Genomic DNA, 17,823 nt, shown 5'->3' on the forward strand with positions numbered 1-17,823 from the left:
CACGCCTCCACTGTGTGTGGTTTTAAGAGCGAATGAATTAATTCTATGTCCTGCTTTTATATACATTTAAATCAGTCAATCTTTTAACGAATCATGAATAACCGGGGTCATCGTGTGATTTAATGGTAAATCTCTGAATCGTTAATTTTAGGTTTAGCAATCGTCAGCTATTCTGATAATCGACTGGTTCATTTTGTCTTTGATGTGTTAATATTTGGTGGTTTCTATGTTAGTAAACCGAATATATTTGAGTTTTGGTCAACTTGATCTTCTGGAAACTGTGAAGGGTATTTTTAGTGGTTTCTGTCATTTTATGGAGCAATTAATTCATTAATTAAGAAAATGATCGGTCGATTAATTGATTATAAAACTGATTGTCAGTTTACTTCTTACTACAAAGAGCTCTGTTCAGTTCTGGTGTCTTTTAAAGAGAATCAACTAAATTTTTACCTGAGAATTATGCAGAGGGGACAGCGTTCTTTTTGCCCTGATTATTGTCTGCAGGCTTCCTCGAAGGCCTCATTCAGAATGGCTTGAACCCTGCGTGTAGAAACATCTGGCAAGCCGCTGTGTTGACCAATCACATACATGCAAGCATACATTTGTGGTGGTTTGCTTTGTACCATGAGCTCCGTGTTTGCTCTATTTACCTTCTGACAAAAGATGAAATATTTGTTGCCAGAGTTGTAAAATCTGCGTGAAATCTGTGATTCATTGCAGTAATCTGCTTCTCAAACTGGACTTTCTGGATTGTCACATTACCCTAAACAACATCCTTCATATGTTGCTGTAGCCTGTTTTGAGAGGCAAAACCCAGGAATCCAGTTAAGCTAATGCTTTGAGCATTGACGCTGATTCTTGTATAGCGCATCTTAAAGATTTAATGCTTTCATTTGGTGTAAAAATCCCACTTTGAGCCCATTTTGTATGAAATTGTGATTCTGTTTTTAGCAGGTGTAAAAGCAGGTGTGACAGCAGCTTTAAAGAGAAAGCAGGACTCTGCTGTCCCTGCAGCAACAGCGAGCTGACGCTGTCCTCTTGGCAAACTGTCCTGTGTGTTGTGGCTGCCGTCATGTGACGGCCCTGTGGTTCACCACTGCTGTTCATCCTGTCCTGCGAAGGCAAACAGCAGGAACTGAGCCAGAGTTCACGTCCAGGCTTTCGACTAAAACTACACCCATCGACACTGTTACTTTACCAGCAGGACAGGAGAGTTTATGTCCGCTGTGGCTTCCTGTTGGACAGCGCAGTGAAAAATGAAGGTTTTCATGTTGCACGAATAAGCACAGTTTTCCCAGAACTGAAGATATCTGAACATATCTCCATCAGAAACAGGTGTAGAAGAAAGAAAAGCGGTTTGAATCCATCCCTGCTGTGTGTTTTGTAATGGTTTCCTTTGTTTCTGCTGCTCTGGTGTGTGTTGCAGACTGTCAGCTGATTAAAAAAACAACAGCGATGTGACCGACTCCCTCTGCACTGCGGCTCATAAAAACAGTCGACTCGGTGTACAGAGGAATGATTCCTCTGTTGACGCTGCAGGAATATTACTAAAGATTAACAGAAACGTCATATGACTGCACACTCCACGTCTCCTCTGTCATTTCACCTGCAGTTGGGGGTGAAGGTGAAGCTGGACCAAAGCTGTTCCATTCTCCATATGAATTAAAAGCAGGCTTTAAATACGCAGTGTTCACTGTGGAGAAGTGACAAGTGGCGATTTTTTTGAATTTGCTGTTGTCCCTTGACGCAGCGCTCAGAGGAAACGCTGATAGCTGCAGCAGAAGATAAGATGAGATGAGCTGAGATAGGAAGTCTTTATTGATCCTCAGAAGTTCAGGTTGCAGCTGCACAAAGACAGAATTAAGAACAAATAGAGAAAAGTAAAAAGACATAATTAGAAATATATAAAGCACAAATAAAAGATCAACTGAAGAACTAGAATATGATATCGTGTGAGTTAAGTAATATTTGGAAAACTGAAGCAGAGAGTCGATGGCTGTAGTTTTGACAAACAGCGGCTGTGGCCCGGGTCCAGATGCCCTGTCGCTGGCCAGCCTGGACCCCTCTGCCTCTTGACCCGTCTCTGGTTAATCTCTGACGTCCGCAGTCTAACCTCCGTCACTCTGCTGCCGTCTCATGCAGAAGGGATCTTAACCATGTTATGAAACGCTCTTCATCCGGCTTCATCACTCCTCCGTTAATCGATTGGTCGTTCGGTTTGGAAACATTGTGAAAAGTGATGCCTTCACAATGTTTGTTTAGTCCAACCGACAGTCCAAAGCTCCACATTATTAAGAATAAATGACTTAAACAATTATCAGAGTAGTTGCCTGCGTACTGTCGGGGAGTTTTCTAATAAAACATCATGTTTTGTGCCAAAATCTCAATCTAAATTCACTTGTAGCTAAGTACAATATTTCCCTCTCAGATGTGATGGACTAGAAGTAGAAGTTTACTCAAAAAATGTGTACTTAAGTAGAGTACTTGAGTAGATGCACTCAGTTACATTCCTGCCCTGGTTGTAGTTAATGATGTAAACATGCAGAACAACTGGTTTGGTTCTGTGAGTGATGTCAGTGATGCTTCAGGTGTGAAGATAATCGTCTGACTGACAGGTGGGAAATAAACACCATCCACGAATGAATATCCTGTAACTTTATTCCAGTTTATCCGGTTCGGCAGCTAAGCGGCTGCGGGTTTGGAGCCTTGCTATGCTGCGAACTAATCAATAATCACTCTCTCCTCGGCCGTTATGTCTTTGATGTGAATTCTCTCCGTTCGTGCCTCCTCTCTTACGTAACCAGCCTCTCTCTGAACTTTCCGTCTTACTGTCAGGTGCTTGCAGTGATGCAGCAGCTGGAGCTTCTTCTGCAGTGTGAGTGCAGTTGAAATCCTGCACAGTCCTGTACTCACACATCAAATAAAACATCATTTATGCATCCTGCTCATTTTCTCTTTTGGCTGAAAGATGCTTCTGTGCAGATCGGTATGAAGGAAAGTATGATGCTGTGTATTAATATGAGAAGAGAAGAGGTTAAAGTCTGAACAAGACACCTCTCCTCTGCTCTGCTTTCCCCGCCCCATCTTCTCGCTCTGCCAATAGGAAGAGAACCAGGAAGTTTAGATAAGGTGGGGGTGTGGCCAGCTAGAGTCTCTCTTTGGGACCATGCGGCCTGTTCAGGTGAGTTTGCGTGGTAAGACACAGAGTTGGCTTGTTTTTTGATCTTTTTGGTTGTTTTCCTGTTTTGTCTGCTTCTTGAAGGAAATGTTAGGGTTTGTTTTCCTGCTCTGTTTGCTTTTTGAAGGAAATGGTAGGGTTTGCTGCTTCTTGAAGGAAATGTTAGAAGAGGCTGTTAAATCTAGTCTGTGGTTTAGGCCTCCACCTTCAGCACCTTCTAAATTTTCCACCCCCTACCCGAACAAGGGTCTGTATCCAATCCCTACTTTCATCTTTTGACTCTACCTCTTTATTTTCTATCCCCTACCCGAACCAGGGTTTGTATTCCCACCCCGCTTTTTCTTGGTGCAGTTGGTGAGAGGCAGGGGTAGATGATGGTAGTGTGGCAATCGGCAGTTACATGTGGCATCTAGGCCTGTGGTAGCATTGTAGCAGCTAACAATAGCTAAAGCGGTGAGAGTATGATAGTATCTTAGCAGTTAGTATTGGTAGCTAGCAATTAACATTAACAGTATAGGTGAATCTAGCTTTATTGTCTTCTTCTGTTCCTCTTAGCAGGTAGCGGTTAGCACATAACATTAGCTAAATGGTAGCATCGGAACTGTATTGTCTTCTTCTGTTCTTCCTAGCGGTTAGCAGTAGCATTAGCAATAGTTAAATGGTAGCATCGGTACTGGCCACTACCTGGAGCATCTCTGGGTCAGTTGAATGTGGCGGTGCTGTTTGTATTGTGTAGGAGCAGTGTGAACTGGCACTAGGGGGGGTGACTCTGGGACGCCGGAGTTCACTGCCTAACCTCCTGGAGGTGTAGTGGGACTAAGTAGGCGAAACACTGTTGAAGGGAGGTTTCCACCTGATGACCCCCAGAGACGTGTTAGGAATCACTGCTCTTTGGCAGGTATAGAGGCAGATTAGAGCTCCAAGGTTCTTCACTGAGAATGAATCCTCTTTTTGAGCACAAGTATCTTGTGTTTAAATTAACTGACAGATGTTGATGTTTTGCAGACACTGTGTATTTTCATCTGCCGCCCCTGAGTGGAGACATGAAGTGTGTCTACGGCGTCTCCTGTTATCGCCAAATAGAAGCAAAGGTCAGTCATATAGATTTCTTCTTACGGAGCCACGAAGCCTTCATGTTGTTGTCATCTAGCTCAGTAAATGACTGTTTTAGTGGACTGCATGGCCAAAAGTTTGTAGACACCAGTTGTGAAAGTAGTACTGCAGTGTAGAAATACTCTGTTACAATTAAAAGTATATAAACATTCCCATCAAAATATACTCAAAATACCAAAAGTACTCAGATATACACTCCTTGGTAGATTAATGATATTACTGCGTAATGTATGTAATGTATGTATGTGTTTAGTAGTGAGTAAGTAACTAAAAGTAATTGTAGTGGAGTCAGAAGTACAATATTTGCCTCAGAATGTCTTACAGTAGTAGTAGAAAGTAGCATAAAATGCTTGTGTAAAGTACAAGCGTTTCAAAATTGTGCTGTAAATTGTACTGTAATTGTATTGTACTTTAAGTTAGTACCACACATCCTCCGTCAGGTGTCAGAACAGGTATCACAATAGAACTAATGCATAGTTCTATTGTATTCTATAGATAATAATGCGCTGTGACACCAGGACGTTATGTTATGTCATGTTAAGGTGAGGTGTCCACATACTTTTGGCCACATCGTGTATTTACCACATGCTCTCTTCTGCGTGTGCGTCCTTGATTTGATTAGAAGCAAACATCTAATATAATAGAACATCTCCTGTTCTATTTCTATCTGTCCTGACATCAGCATGAGGTCGACTGCAGAGCGATGAGTCACACAGTGGCCTCACAGTGTTTGCTTTGTACACACACACACATACACACACACACACACACATATATATATAATTTAATGCTTTTAATCCCTCCGCAGGCCCTAAAGGTCAGACAGGCTGACGTCACCAGGGAGACCGTTCAGAAGAGCGTCTGCGTCCTCAGTCGAGTGGTGGGTCAGCTTTTATCTCATTATAAGATCATAGAAGAAGATTTCAGTCGCTTCAATGCTGCAAGTGATGAATTCGGTCTCTGGGCCGTGAAATGTCGCCGTGACCGATCGATGATCTTGCAAACGCAGAAGGAGGAAAACATGTGACTCATAATAAGACAACAGGTTTTAAATTAATAGACTTCTATAAAGGCTTTTTAGTTCCCGGCATCTTTCCCTCTGAATCCAGGGAGGCTCCAAAGTTGCCGTCTCCCCTCTTACGAAGTGAGGAAAGAGTCAACATGATCGCTCCCGGGAGTAAAATTCTCTTTGATGAGTCCCCACAGAGATTTAAATGACTTCCAGAGTTTTTAATGGCGTAAGAGTCAGAATGAGACTTCAGCCTCTGAAACATCTCATTAGATATTCTGAGTTGAACTTCAGTAAAGAAGTCATGTTTTATTCCCAACTTTCAAAACTTTCCAAATTCTGCCTTCTTCCCACCACTGTTATCACTCTCAGATAAAACACTCAGCAAAGGGAGTTGACACTGTTTGTGACTCTCTATGTAATTCATAGGTTTTATACATTATCCATCTTAACATCTCAACATCAGAGTGAAAGTTTAGCAAGCAAGTATTAAGTAGTACTATAGTAGTTTGAGTAGAAATACCACAATTTAAGACAACTCTATCACATTCTGCATTCAAAATCTTAAAAAGGGAGAAATTATGGCCAAATATTATCTGTTTATTGACTCTGTTTTCCCATGTTTTTGTGTCTAAGTGACTAATGGGGACAACAGTTTTGACACTGGTCCAGTACTGAGCGAGAGAAACAGGCGTTTGTCAAACCACGTTTACTGAAAGTGTCCGTTTCTGCCACTGACAGACTCCGATTGTTATTCTGAGTGTCTGAAAACATTATGGAACAGATTCCTGCAGAGATGGACCGTTTTGTTAAGGAGTAAGATCCTTTTTGTTTAACCAGAAGCAGCCGCTATATCGTTCTCCTGAAACCCACCAAACTCCATTCAGAAAAACAGGAATTTTATCATCTTAAAACACTTCATTCACACCCATCAAAACCTTCTTGGTTTGTCTTTACACTGTTCCAACAATCAGCACCGACTCGGGGTTGTATATATTATATTTTTACATTATTATTATCGATGCAATAACATGTTAGATGCATTTTCATTTTGTAGCTGGCTGCAGTAAAGCTAATTTGACAAATTTCTTATTCTGTTGGTTTAAGTTATGTGTAACAGTGTTTTAGCTTTAAAATCTTCATTTGTAAAGTAGCTTAGGCAGAAATGTAGTGGAGTAGAAGTATACAGTAGCATAAAATTAAAACAGTGAAGTACTTAACTACAGTACTTGAGTAGCTGTACTTAGTTACTTTCCACCAGCTGAAGAAGATGCAGACTGTATGTAGCTTTTGAAGACCGACCAGCTGATCTGTTGATCCTCTTAGAAAGTTCCTCATCTGCTGCCACGTCACTGCCCTTTCTGGATGGGACTGTTTTGGGTGGAGCAGCTGTGTGGTGGCGGGAAGGATGCGTCCATGATGCAAACACATATGTTATATCTCCATAAAACCTGCAACACAGGAGCTGCTTCAGGTCACGTGTGATCCACTCCACACTTTTCCCAAGAGAAGCCCAATCCTGAAAGCAGCAGATCTCGTCACGTCTGCCCGTTTCCTGGTGAACGAGGACAAAGAGGCACATGTCGTTTAGGGGAAAACAGGAGACGTGATTGATTTGCTGCTCCCGCTCGTTAGCTTGCAGATGCTGTAAATGCCTGCTGACAGCGTCTTTGTTTTGATCTCCAGCCTCTCTACGGCCTGCTTCAAGCTAAACTGCAGCTCATCACTCACGCCTACTTCGAGGAGAAAGACTTTTCACAGATCTCCATTTTAAAGGTGAGAATGTGAAACTGCTCACGTTTCAGCCTTTCTGCCAGCAGCTCCACTCACCTCCTGCTTCCTTCCTCCTCCGACGCTGCAGGAGCTGTACGACCACATGAACGGCTCTCTGAGGGGGTCAGCTCTGGAGGGCTCACAGGTTTATCTCGGTAGGTTGCTTTTATTAGTTTAACTTCTTACATCACATAAACGCTCACTTCCCCATGTTTTACAACACACCTCAGCTGTCTGTAGCAGAGCAAAATGATCATATTATTCAGTATCTGAGAGGATGTTCCTCGTTTGTTGACACTGTTTTCTTCCCTCAGGGCTTTCACCGAGAGATTTAATACTGCACTTTAGACACAAGGTAGAAAATGACAGATTGAACAGTAATGTTGGTGCTGGTTGCGTAATAGTTGTCTGAAATCTCAGTCATTCTTTTCATTTTGCCTTCATAGGTTCTCATCCTCTTCAAGCTCATTCTGCTGGAGAAGAAGGTACCATAACAAACAAATCCTTGCTCCTTTCGAGCAGATCAGAACTTTTGAAAAGTGATGCTGAATGTTGTGCCTTCTGTTTGCAGGTCCTGTTCTATGTGTCTCCTGTCAACAGACTAGTCGGAGCTCTGATGACCGTTTTATCGCTGTTTCCAGGTCAGCATCTCCAAAGAGTTCAAAAAAACTGCATCTGTTCGGAAAAATAAGCATAAAAGTCATAGAATCAGCAAACAGACCCTCGTGTCAGTTACACAGCGATATCTAGCTAAAGCTTGCTAACGTTAGCCAGCATTAGCTGCTGTTAGCTGCTGGTGATACCAGACTAAGTAAAACTGCAGCAGGGAAACTGAAACTTTTAATCCCTAAAATGAAAAATGTGTTATTCCATTAATTATGTTAACATTTATATATCCATTGCATCTGTGCAAACATCGTAATATTACATATTTCTTATTGTTAAGTATTTTTCTACTGTGCAATAGTACGAAAACACTGTATTTTATTATTCATATCTTACTCATGTGAAGTTTTTCCATTGACAAACTGAACCATCCTTTGTCAAGGAAGTAGGATTTTATACTCTTTTGTATATAATGCACATATATATATATATAATTCATTTTATTCTGTGTCCTTTTTTATTGTCTATTCTTTCTCTTTTTTTTGTTCTTGCTGTCTGTAACAACTTAATTGTCCTGTGTGGGATCAATAAAGTTTTATCTTTTTTCTTCTTGAAACATGTCAAAGTTTCACTTTATGGTAATTTAAGGTAAATGTGTGAACAGGAAACTAGTGCAATAGTTTAGTAGTGATAAAGAGGAATTCATTGAAGTTTTCATTTGATCTGCTTTGTGCAGGTATGATCGAGCACGGCCTGGTGGACTCGTCCCACTACAGGCCCAAGAGCAGCGTGTCGGAGGACCTGAGTCTGGTGGAGAGCGTCTCCGGAGCCGAGGAGTTCGTCTCCGTGTCCGTCACCGACATCGCTAACACCACGCTGGAGGGGGAGGAGCCCGCCCAGCCTGCGGCAGAGTCTCTGTCCTCTGGGAACAGCACCGAGGGGGACGGCCACCTCCTCAAACCCCCGTCGCGCACCTCCCCAGAGTCCTCCGAGAGCGACTGGGAGACTCTGGACCCCAGCGTGTTGGAAGAAAGTGGTCCAAAAGAGGCAGCTGAGGGGAAAGAGACATCGGAGCTCCCGGACGCCTTCGACTCCAAGCCGGGGACGCCCATCACCGTGCAGCCACAAGCCGTCAGCGATCAGGGAGGGGTCAGCCAGGGTCTGGTGTCAGGTCTGGAGGAGGACCAGTACGGCCTGCCGCTCCCCATCTTCACTAAGGTAACACTCGGACTTCGACTGTTGGTTGGGACACCTTAAAATGGAACAAGATCAATATCAGTTTGTAAATCACCGATAACGTCTCCTTCATCAAGTTAGTTAGCTTTAGCCAGATTTAACCCTCGGTGTGTTTGTCTGCCTCGTGACCTTTGCCCTCTGTTGCCAGGGTTACCTGTGTCTGCCCTACATGGCCCTGCAGCAGCATCACCTCCTGTCAGACGTGACGGTGCGTGGCTTCGTTGCCGGGGCGACCAACATCCTCTTCCGCCAGCAGAGGCACCTCAGTGATGCTGTCGTCGATGTAAGTCCTACGTGCATGAAGTGTTTTATTTTAGACACGGTGGGCTTAAAGTAACTTTTTAAAGTTAAATACTGAGCGTGGGTTTCGTGCTGTAGGTGGAAGAAGCCGGGATCCAGATCCAGGACCCCGAGCTTCGCAAGATCCTGAGCCTGACGACAGCAGACCTGCGTTTCGCCGACTACCTGGTCAAACACGTGACGGAGAACCGCGACGACGTTTTCCTGGACGGGACGGGCTGGGAGGGCGGAGACGAGTGGATCAGAGCCCAGTTCACTCTCTACCTCCACTCCTTACTGTCCTCTGCACTCCAGCAAGGTGGGAACACCCCCTGATTTATTCTTCCCACTTCCCACTTTCCTTCCCCCTCCCTTCTTCGTTAAGGGCTTATTTTACTTACCCTTTAACTCAAGTTAGTTGAATCCAGAGTATCTGCAGGCTATAAAAGAGCCTTTAAATACACGTGACCTAAATTTAAGCATCACATCGTTTTAAGTACAGTGTCATTCGGTTTTAGCTTATAATGACGTTCACTGTTGATAATTTAATTCACCACTGCTTCAGTTTGAAATCTTATCTGCTATCAGAGATAATTTGAGCAGAGGAAGAAAAGAAGCTCCCACAAACTGCAATATGTTTCGTCTGGTCGTAGTTTTACAAGTCGGGTCGAAGTTTTTTACAACTGCGAAATGTTTTAATGAAAAAGAGCAAATAAATGATGATCTGGAGGATCTGATTATTATTTAATCACATATTCTGTCTATCTATACGTGTATCTTCTGTGTTTGTAAAACAGGAAAACAAACACTTTTTCCATATTTCATATCTTCTTCATGAAGCTTTTTTTAACCATGAAAAATCAGCTGTGTGGAATCTAAAAGGTCGACGTGTTGTTCTGCGGTCTGTTGCCGACTGGCTGAAAAATGCAAACGCGTCAGAATGGCTCTTAAACAGTCACGTAACGTTGCACCACTCGCCATCGTCACGCAGAACAAACAGCGAGTCCAGATACGCTGCTCGACTCCTCGCTTCCCTTTGGTTTCTCCGTTCAGATAACGAGCGGCTGCTGGCTGATTATGGCGCGCCGTTCATCACCGCCTGGAAGATCACCCACAACTACCGGGTGTGGTACAGCAACAAGCACCCCGCCATGGCCGCCATCACCCCAGGGTAGGTGGACCACTTTAAGACTGCAAACCAGAGTGAATGCAGTATTTCTGCACGATTACAGTTCAAGATTAGGCTACATTAATATTATTAGTATGATACTCGTGGATTGTTTATGATTTGTGAGAGCCAAAAACTTATCGATAAAAGATGTGATAATTTTCGAAATTCCCAACATATTTTCATCTAACAAAATCTACTGCTTCAGTCCATATTTGTTGGTGTTTATCCGTCCAAAAACAATGTTTTCACTGCGATCAAAACGCCGTTTGCTCTCTCTGGACACACAAAGTGATTAACGAGGCTGTCAAGCATCAATACGCCACAGGGCGGGATTATTAATTCATCATTATTTGATGCCTTTGTTGGATTAGCCTGCTGCCTGCGTGTGTTTATGTTTACGAAACTGACGAGTTATATTCATGAAGGAGAGTTCATTTAATAAACAATCATTATCTCCTTTAATCCTGTGAATCACTTTATTTAAACATTCAGTACAGCCCTCATTGGTTGTGTAAACTTTCCATATGAGCCACCTCCGGCTGTCGCTACAGGAAGTGGTTTATACACTAATATGTGCTTTTCTGAATGTGGAAGCACAGACTTTATCTGCAGCTGATGAAGTTTGATAGTTAAAACAGTGTTTGCTCATCAGCATCCTGCTCGCTCACTGGTTAAGAGACGTTTAAGCTGTGGGTCGGCTGGATTTCATCATCAGATTAATGTATCTTTCACTTTTTTCATTGAACATATGATCAATTTTAGCTCTTTTCTAGATTGTGATATTTGTCTTAGTTGTTTTTTCTGTTGTTAACTTGTGTGCTGCGTATTATTCATGAGCGATCTCTGTGTTTCCTCTGTTGTAGACACCCGTTCCAGGGCCAGTACAGTGTTGCTGATGTCAAACTACGACTCTCACAGTGAGTTTTCTTTCATCTCCTGCTCTGTACTTTACAGTACAGACGACTTTGTTACTGCTTTAATGGAAATCTGTCCGTATAAAACACTGACACAGACCATTAAAAACAGCAGCCTGTAAAACATTAAGAGCTCACGAGATGAGCGGGACACGTGTTATTTTCCTCTTAAAGTTCGTTGGAGCAGATGATTTGCTGCATCCTGCTCACTAAAGCATGCACATTGCTGCCCTCCTGTGGCGACAAGGTGCCAGTAAGCATGACACTGTAGAGAAATTCACCACTAAAAGAAAGTGTGGCGTTCAGATTATTTCACCGTCCCGCTCTTTTAAAAATACACTGTAAAAAGTTAGTGTCAAACCTCTAAATTAATGTTGAATCCAGTTTAATTCAGTCTTTTAAGAACATTTTGCTCAACTCTTCCTCAGTGTTTTGCTGTCCGACACCTGAACGTGCTTTTACTTTGAAGGAGCTGCCAGTGAACAGCCTCAGTGTGTGTGTGTGTCGATAATTTCTAAATGTGCTGGTGAAAATCTTAAACTTGGAAAAACTTGAACAGTATATTTTTGGATCTGATGATAAATTCTGAACACAAAAATGAAATATTGGTAAATTGTTGTTCTGCAGTTATTGGTAAGAAAAACAGTAAATAAGTGAAGAAAAATAATGCTAAAAAGATATATTCAAGTTTAAATTGATGCCTTAATGCTGTTTTCTTTAGACCAGTAATGATTGTGTTGCACCCAGCTGTGAATACTTCATGAACGCTGTACATGACAGAGAGCAGCACGCTGTGTGCTACTGCATGCCGTGTTTGTGGGTGGATAAAGCAGCTCACTGGGCTCAGGTTGAAGGTGGAGGATGGGCGGGCGAGGGTTTGTGGTGGCAGCGAGGGTCTCATATCGGCTGAAGTCATTAATTATGAGCGAGTTTCATTCTCAAAAACAGAACTGGAGACTTCTTCAGCCTCGGCTCCGGTTTCATACCAGGAGAGTCTGGATGGAAGGTGACTCCATCCACAGCTGGAGCGCCGCTTCTAGTGTTACGCGTCACACACACACACACACACACACAGCTGAGTGTGTGTCCAGCCTTTGCTTGGCTTTCCAGCGAGGACGGGGCAGATCTGCTTGCCTCTGATACTCCGAGCTCTCACTTTACCTTCGGGTGTTTGGTGACACGGTCGCTGTGAACGTTGTCGTAAATCCTCAGTAAACAAACACGAGCCGTAGAGGAGCTTCAAACTGGGTTTAGTTCAGTTTATCTGCACGACATTTAGATCAGAAATGAAGAAATTCTGTCATAAAATATAACGATGAAAAGCCAGAAAGTATAAATAAAATTAGATTAGTTCAGGATATGATACATCCTGTTGGTAGATGTAGCTCATGTTTTGAAGATGTTACAACAAAGGAAGGAAACCAAGGAAGAATTATTAAGGTTTATGCCCTTTATTACCAGAAATGTTGCATAGTTTGCTAAATTATCGTAATCACAGCAATAATTTAAATGTCAATTTTCCATATAATTACAACTAAAGCATCACCTCCAAATATTCATCAAACTGCCGTCTGTGGCAACATTACATATAGTGACCAGAACAACCTCAGCCCAGAAAATTTTTAAGCAAAAACGCCAAAAATTCACAGATTCCACTTTCTCACATGTAAAAATTTGCTAGTTTTCTTTAATTGTTTAATCAAGAAAACAACCAGCAGATTATTCAATAATGATAATAATGAATATTTGCAATTATTGAATGAACTACACACCGTTAATCCAGCCTTCAACTTCGATCTTGCACCTGCTAGATATCTGATGACGGAGCGGCTCTTGGTCTTGCGAGAGGATTTGAAAAGTGGCGACCGAGTCGAAGCAAGTTGTGTTGGTGTGTTCACGGACCAGCAGGGGTTTAAAAGGTCACGCCGGCCCTCACTGAACTATAAAACTCTGGATATAGCAGGCGTGGTGGTGTTGAGGGGTGATGTGGGGTTACAGGCAGGAAGTTTGGCCCTCTGCCACCTGAGGCATAAACGCGTCTCATTTCCTGCCTCAGCCCTGTGTCAGCTGGTCTGGAAAAGTGTGTGTGTGTGTGTGTGTGAGAGGTTTTCTAACATGTGTTCCCTGAGCGGAGGCGTGAGGGCATGGCGGCAGATAAACAGCTCTGTCTCCACTGCGATCTGCAACATCGGACACGAGTGTTTATCGACTGTCAGAAGCTTCGAGCCTCGCAGAGTTAGACCGCTACGATGTTCAAATCCTCGATCCTCTTCTCCGCCCAGATGTGAACATGAAGATTCAGACACTGAATAAAAGAAGACCATGAACAACACTGATTCTACAAGCTGTTATTGGCTGATTTAATCACATGTTCGTTGTTACCGTCTAATTTCAGATGCAGTTTAAACCCTGCAGCGTTTACCAGCTCGCAGTCTTCTTCTCTGCCTTTGTTGGCGCGTTGCTGCATATTAGCGCCAGCTGTTGATCTGTGGCGTAGTTTGAAACCGTTGGCAGGAATGTGCACTGCGTCGCCCACGTGCGAACGCGACCGGATAAACCAAACTCCACAGGGAATCGGTAACTCTTACAGCTCGGCCCGACAGCTCCGCTCTGTAGACTTCAGTGCTGTTTACACATTATAAAGCACAGTCTTGTAAATTCCAACCAAACAAATCTGGTTTGTCGCACTGCTGAGTTAATTTAAACACAAGATACTTGTGCTCAAAAAGAGGATTCATTCTCAGTGAAGAACCTTGGAGCTCTAATCTGCCTCTATACCTGCCAAAGAGCAGTGATTCCTAACACGTCTCTGGGGGTCATCAGGTGGAAACCTCCCTTCAACAGTGTTTCGCCTACTTAGTCCCACTACACCTCCAGGAGGTTAGGCAGTGAACTCCGGCGTCCCAGAGTCACCCCCCCTAGTGCCAGTTCACACTGCTCCTACACAATCCAAACAGCACCGCCACGTTCAACTGACCCAGAGATGCTCCAGGTAGTGGCCAGTACCGATGCTACCATTTAACTATTGCTAATGCTACTGCTAACCGCTAGGAAGAACAGAAGAAGACAATACAGTTCCGATGCTACCATTTAGCTAATGTTATGTGCTAACCGCTACCTGCTAAGAGGAACAGAAGAAGACAATAACGCTAGATTCACCTATACTGTTAATGTTAATTGCTAGCTACCAATACTAACTGCTAAGATACTATCATACTCTCACCGCTTTAGCTATTGTTAGCTGCTACAATGCTACCACAGGCCTAGATGCCACATGTAACTGCCGATTGCCACACTACCATCATCTACCCCTGCCTCTCACCAACTGCACCAAGAAAAAGCGGGGTGGGAATACAAACCCTGGTTCGGGTAGGGGATAGAAAATAAAGAGGTAGAGTCAAAAGATGAAAGTAGGGATTGGATACAGACCCTTGTTCGGGTAGGGGGTGGAAAATTTAGAAGGTGCTGAAGGTGGAGGCCTAAACCACAGACTAGATTTAACAGCCTCTTCTAACATTTCCTTCAAGAAGCAGCAAACCCTACCATTTCCTTCAAAAAGCAAACAGAGCAGGAAAACAAACCCTAACATTTCCTTCAAGAAGCAGACAAAACAGGAAAACAACCAAAAAGATCAAAAAACAAGCCAACTCTGTGTCTTACCACGCAAACTCACCTGAACAGGCCGCATGGTCCCAAAGAGAGACTCTAGCTGGCCACACCCCCACCTTATCTAAACTTCCTGGTTCTCTTCCTATTGGCAGAGCGAGAAGATGGGGCGGGGAAAGCAGAGCAGAGGAGAGGTGTCTTGTTCAGACTTTAACCTCTTCTCTTGCCGGGTTAGGCATGCATGTCCTCTGCCTGCCCCCCCACTGTCCCTATTTCACCCCCCAACTACTATTATTTCTCCTGATCCATATCCACTGACTAGACCTAGCAGCCTCATCTGACATCTCCCTCACTGTCTTTCTTAAATTTTGCCCATGCACTCCCAGCTCCCTCAACAGTGAAACAGCTGACCCTGCAACAAAACCTCTACACCCCACTTCAACCGGACAGACCCTGGTCTTCCATCCCCTCTGCTCAGATTCTGTCTTTAAATCTGCATACTTAGTCTTCTTCCTTTCATAAGCTGCCTCCACTGAATTTTCCCAAGGGACTGTTAACTCAATAAAATACACAGTCTTTTTACTCATGGACCATAAGACAATGTCTGGCCTCAGATTACTATAAACTATTTCCTGGGGCACAACTAGCTGTCCTCCCAAGTCGACCTGCATTTGCCAATCATCAGCCCCTACCAGGCAGCCACCTCCCTGCTTTCTCCCTGACTTAGCAGCTTTATTTTTCTCCCCCTCTCGAACAAACTGCACATCTAACCTCTCCTTTCTAGAACTTCCAGAATTCACCTGCTTCCTTCTCTCCTCAATGCCTGCGGCTAAGCTTCTCAGCACCTGATTATGCCGCCATGTATACCGGCCTTGTGATAAGCTAATTCTACAACCTGACAAAATGTGCTTTAAACTTGCTGTACCTGAGCAGAGTGGGCACGATTGATCGCCCTGTACCCAGAGACTTAGGTTCTGCGGGGTTGGCAACACATCGTATGTCGCCCCTATCAGAAATTTAATACGGCCTTCCTCCATATTCCACAGGTCCCTCCAACTAAGTTTCCTCTTCTCAACACCTTCCCAATTCAACCATTGTCCCTGTTTGGCTTGACCAACTGCTTTTGCCCCTCTTAACAACTCCTCCTGCCTACGCACCTGTTCCACTACAAGCTTTCTTTTCTCCTTTAGACCTGCTTTATTCCACACTGGTTTGCCTGGGCCAAGCCCCAAGCCTCCCCGGCCAAATTGAACATTTCCTACTATTTCTGCATGCCTAAGAGCTGCCTCTGCCTCCTGCACTGCTGCCCTTGGGTTCCATTTCCTCCCCCCAGAAGGATTCGGAACCACATTGCTAACTAACATGTCCTTACTCCCAGATAATAAAAGTTCTGTCCTAACCTTAGTGCATTTAAACTCCTCTGTTAGACTGGATACTGGCAGCTGAAGCATTCCTTTCCCATACAAAGCTACATTGCTTAAGCACCTGGGAGCACCCAACCATTTTCTAATATAAGAGCTAACTAGCCTTTCCATTCTCTCTGCTACAGATAATGGGACTTCATATACTGACATTGGCCACATTAACCTAGGATACAAGCCAAACTGCAAGCACCACAACCTCAGTTTTCCTGGGAGCCCTGATTTATCTATTCTCTCCAGCCCTTCTGCAACATCCTTTCTAAATTGCACAACCTGTTCAACATCATTCAGGTCCACATTGTACCACCGTCCTAGACTCTTAACTGCTTTCTCCCTAATTGTTGGGATTTCCTCACCATCTATAGCAAACTTTCTATCACTTACTTTCCCTCTGTATATTGAAATACTCCTTGACTTACTAGGCTTAATCTTCATACTAGCCCACTTGAGATTCTGATTGACTTTATCTAACAACCTCCTTGTACATGGCACTGTTGAAGTTAGCAGTGTCATATCATCCATATAAGCCCTAATTGGTGGAAGACGCATTCCATTCTGCCGTCTCTCTCCACCTACGACCCACTTGGAAGCCCTAATAATTACCTCCATAGCCATTGTGAAAGCTAGCGGGGACACTGTACATCCTGCCATAATACCAACCTCCAATCTTTGCCAGCCTGTTGTGAGCTCTGCGATACTTGCACACAGTCTGATGTCTTGGAAATATGCTTTCACCAAGTTAACAACTATCTCCGGCACTTTAAAGTAGTCAAAGGAACTCCAAATAAGGTTATGTGGCACTGACCCAAACGCATTAGCCAGATCTAAAAATACAACATTCAAGTCTCTTTTCTCCCTCTTAGCTGTCTGAATCTGATGCCAAATCATGCTAGTATGCTCTAAGCATCCCGCAAATCCTGGTATCCCTGCTTTTTGCACTGTCGTATCTATCATACCATTCCTTTCTAAGTATTTAGCCAGCCTCTGTGCTACGATACTAAAGAAAATCTTTCCCTCAACATTTAGGAGAGAAATCATCCGAAACTGGCTAAGGTCCGATGACTCCTTCTCCTTAGGGATGAAGACACCTCCTGCCCTGCGCCATGCTCTTGGAATACTTTGTTTCTCCCAAACTATTCTCAGGTATCTCCATAGTGTCCTTAAGATGCCAGGTGCACTCTTATAGACACGGTAGGGGACTCCATTAGGCCCTGGGGCCGAAGAAGCCTTTGCACGCCTAACCACCTCCACCACTTCTCTCCACCTAGGTGGGCTCACATCCATCTCCTGCTCCACTTCCCCTAATGGTGGCATGTCAGGTGGAAGACCTATGTTCCTATTCTCCTTTGAATCTGAATACGTCGACTTCAAATACTGTTCAATCTCTGATTTCGTTGCCTTAAGTTGCCCTCCTTTTTCTTGATTAAACAAGCCTTTCACAAAATTAAAGGGGTTCCTAAAAAATGCTGACCTTGCACGTTCCTTCTTCTTTCTCTTCTCCCTAAGGTGTTCTGCCC

General features: G+C 43.6%; 1 protein-coding gene across 1 annotated transcript in view; it reads left to right on the forward strand.

Annotated features, from left to right (window-relative positions):
- avl9 (AVL9 homolog (S. cerevisiase)) overlaps nt 1–17,823 on the forward strand; it is a 29,599-nt gene that overhangs the window by 3,344 nt on the left and 8,432 nt on the right. The window contains exons 3-14 of the mRNA XM_041961345.1: nt 4,184–4,269; nt 5,100–5,171; nt 6,987–7,076; nt 7,162–7,228; nt 7,388–7,428; nt 7,520–7,558; nt 7,645–7,714; nt 8,416–8,897; nt 9,064–9,198; nt 9,294–9,513; nt 10,248–10,365; nt 11,229–11,282. Coding sequence (XP_041817279.1) covers nt 4,184–4,269; nt 5,100–5,171; nt 6,987–7,076; nt 7,162–7,228; nt 7,388–7,428; nt 7,520–7,558; nt 7,645–7,714; nt 8,416–8,897; nt 9,064–9,198; nt 9,294–9,513; nt 10,248–10,365; nt 11,229–11,282 — 1,474 coding nt within the window. The remainder of the gene's footprint in view (nt 1–4,183; nt 4,270–5,099; nt 5,172–6,986; nt 7,077–7,161; nt 7,229–7,387; nt 7,429–7,519; nt 7,559–7,644; nt 7,715–8,415; nt 8,898–9,063; nt 9,199–9,293; nt 9,514–10,247; nt 10,366–11,228; nt 11,283–17,823) is intronic.

The sequence above is a fragment of the Chelmon rostratus genome, chromosome 20 (genome assembly GCF_017976325.1).
Source record: "Chelmon rostratus isolate fCheRos1 chromosome 20, fCheRos1.pri, whole genome shotgun sequence".
NCBI lineage: Eukaryota > Metazoa > Chordata > Actinopteri > Chaetodontiformes > Chaetodontidae > Chelmon > Chelmon rostratus.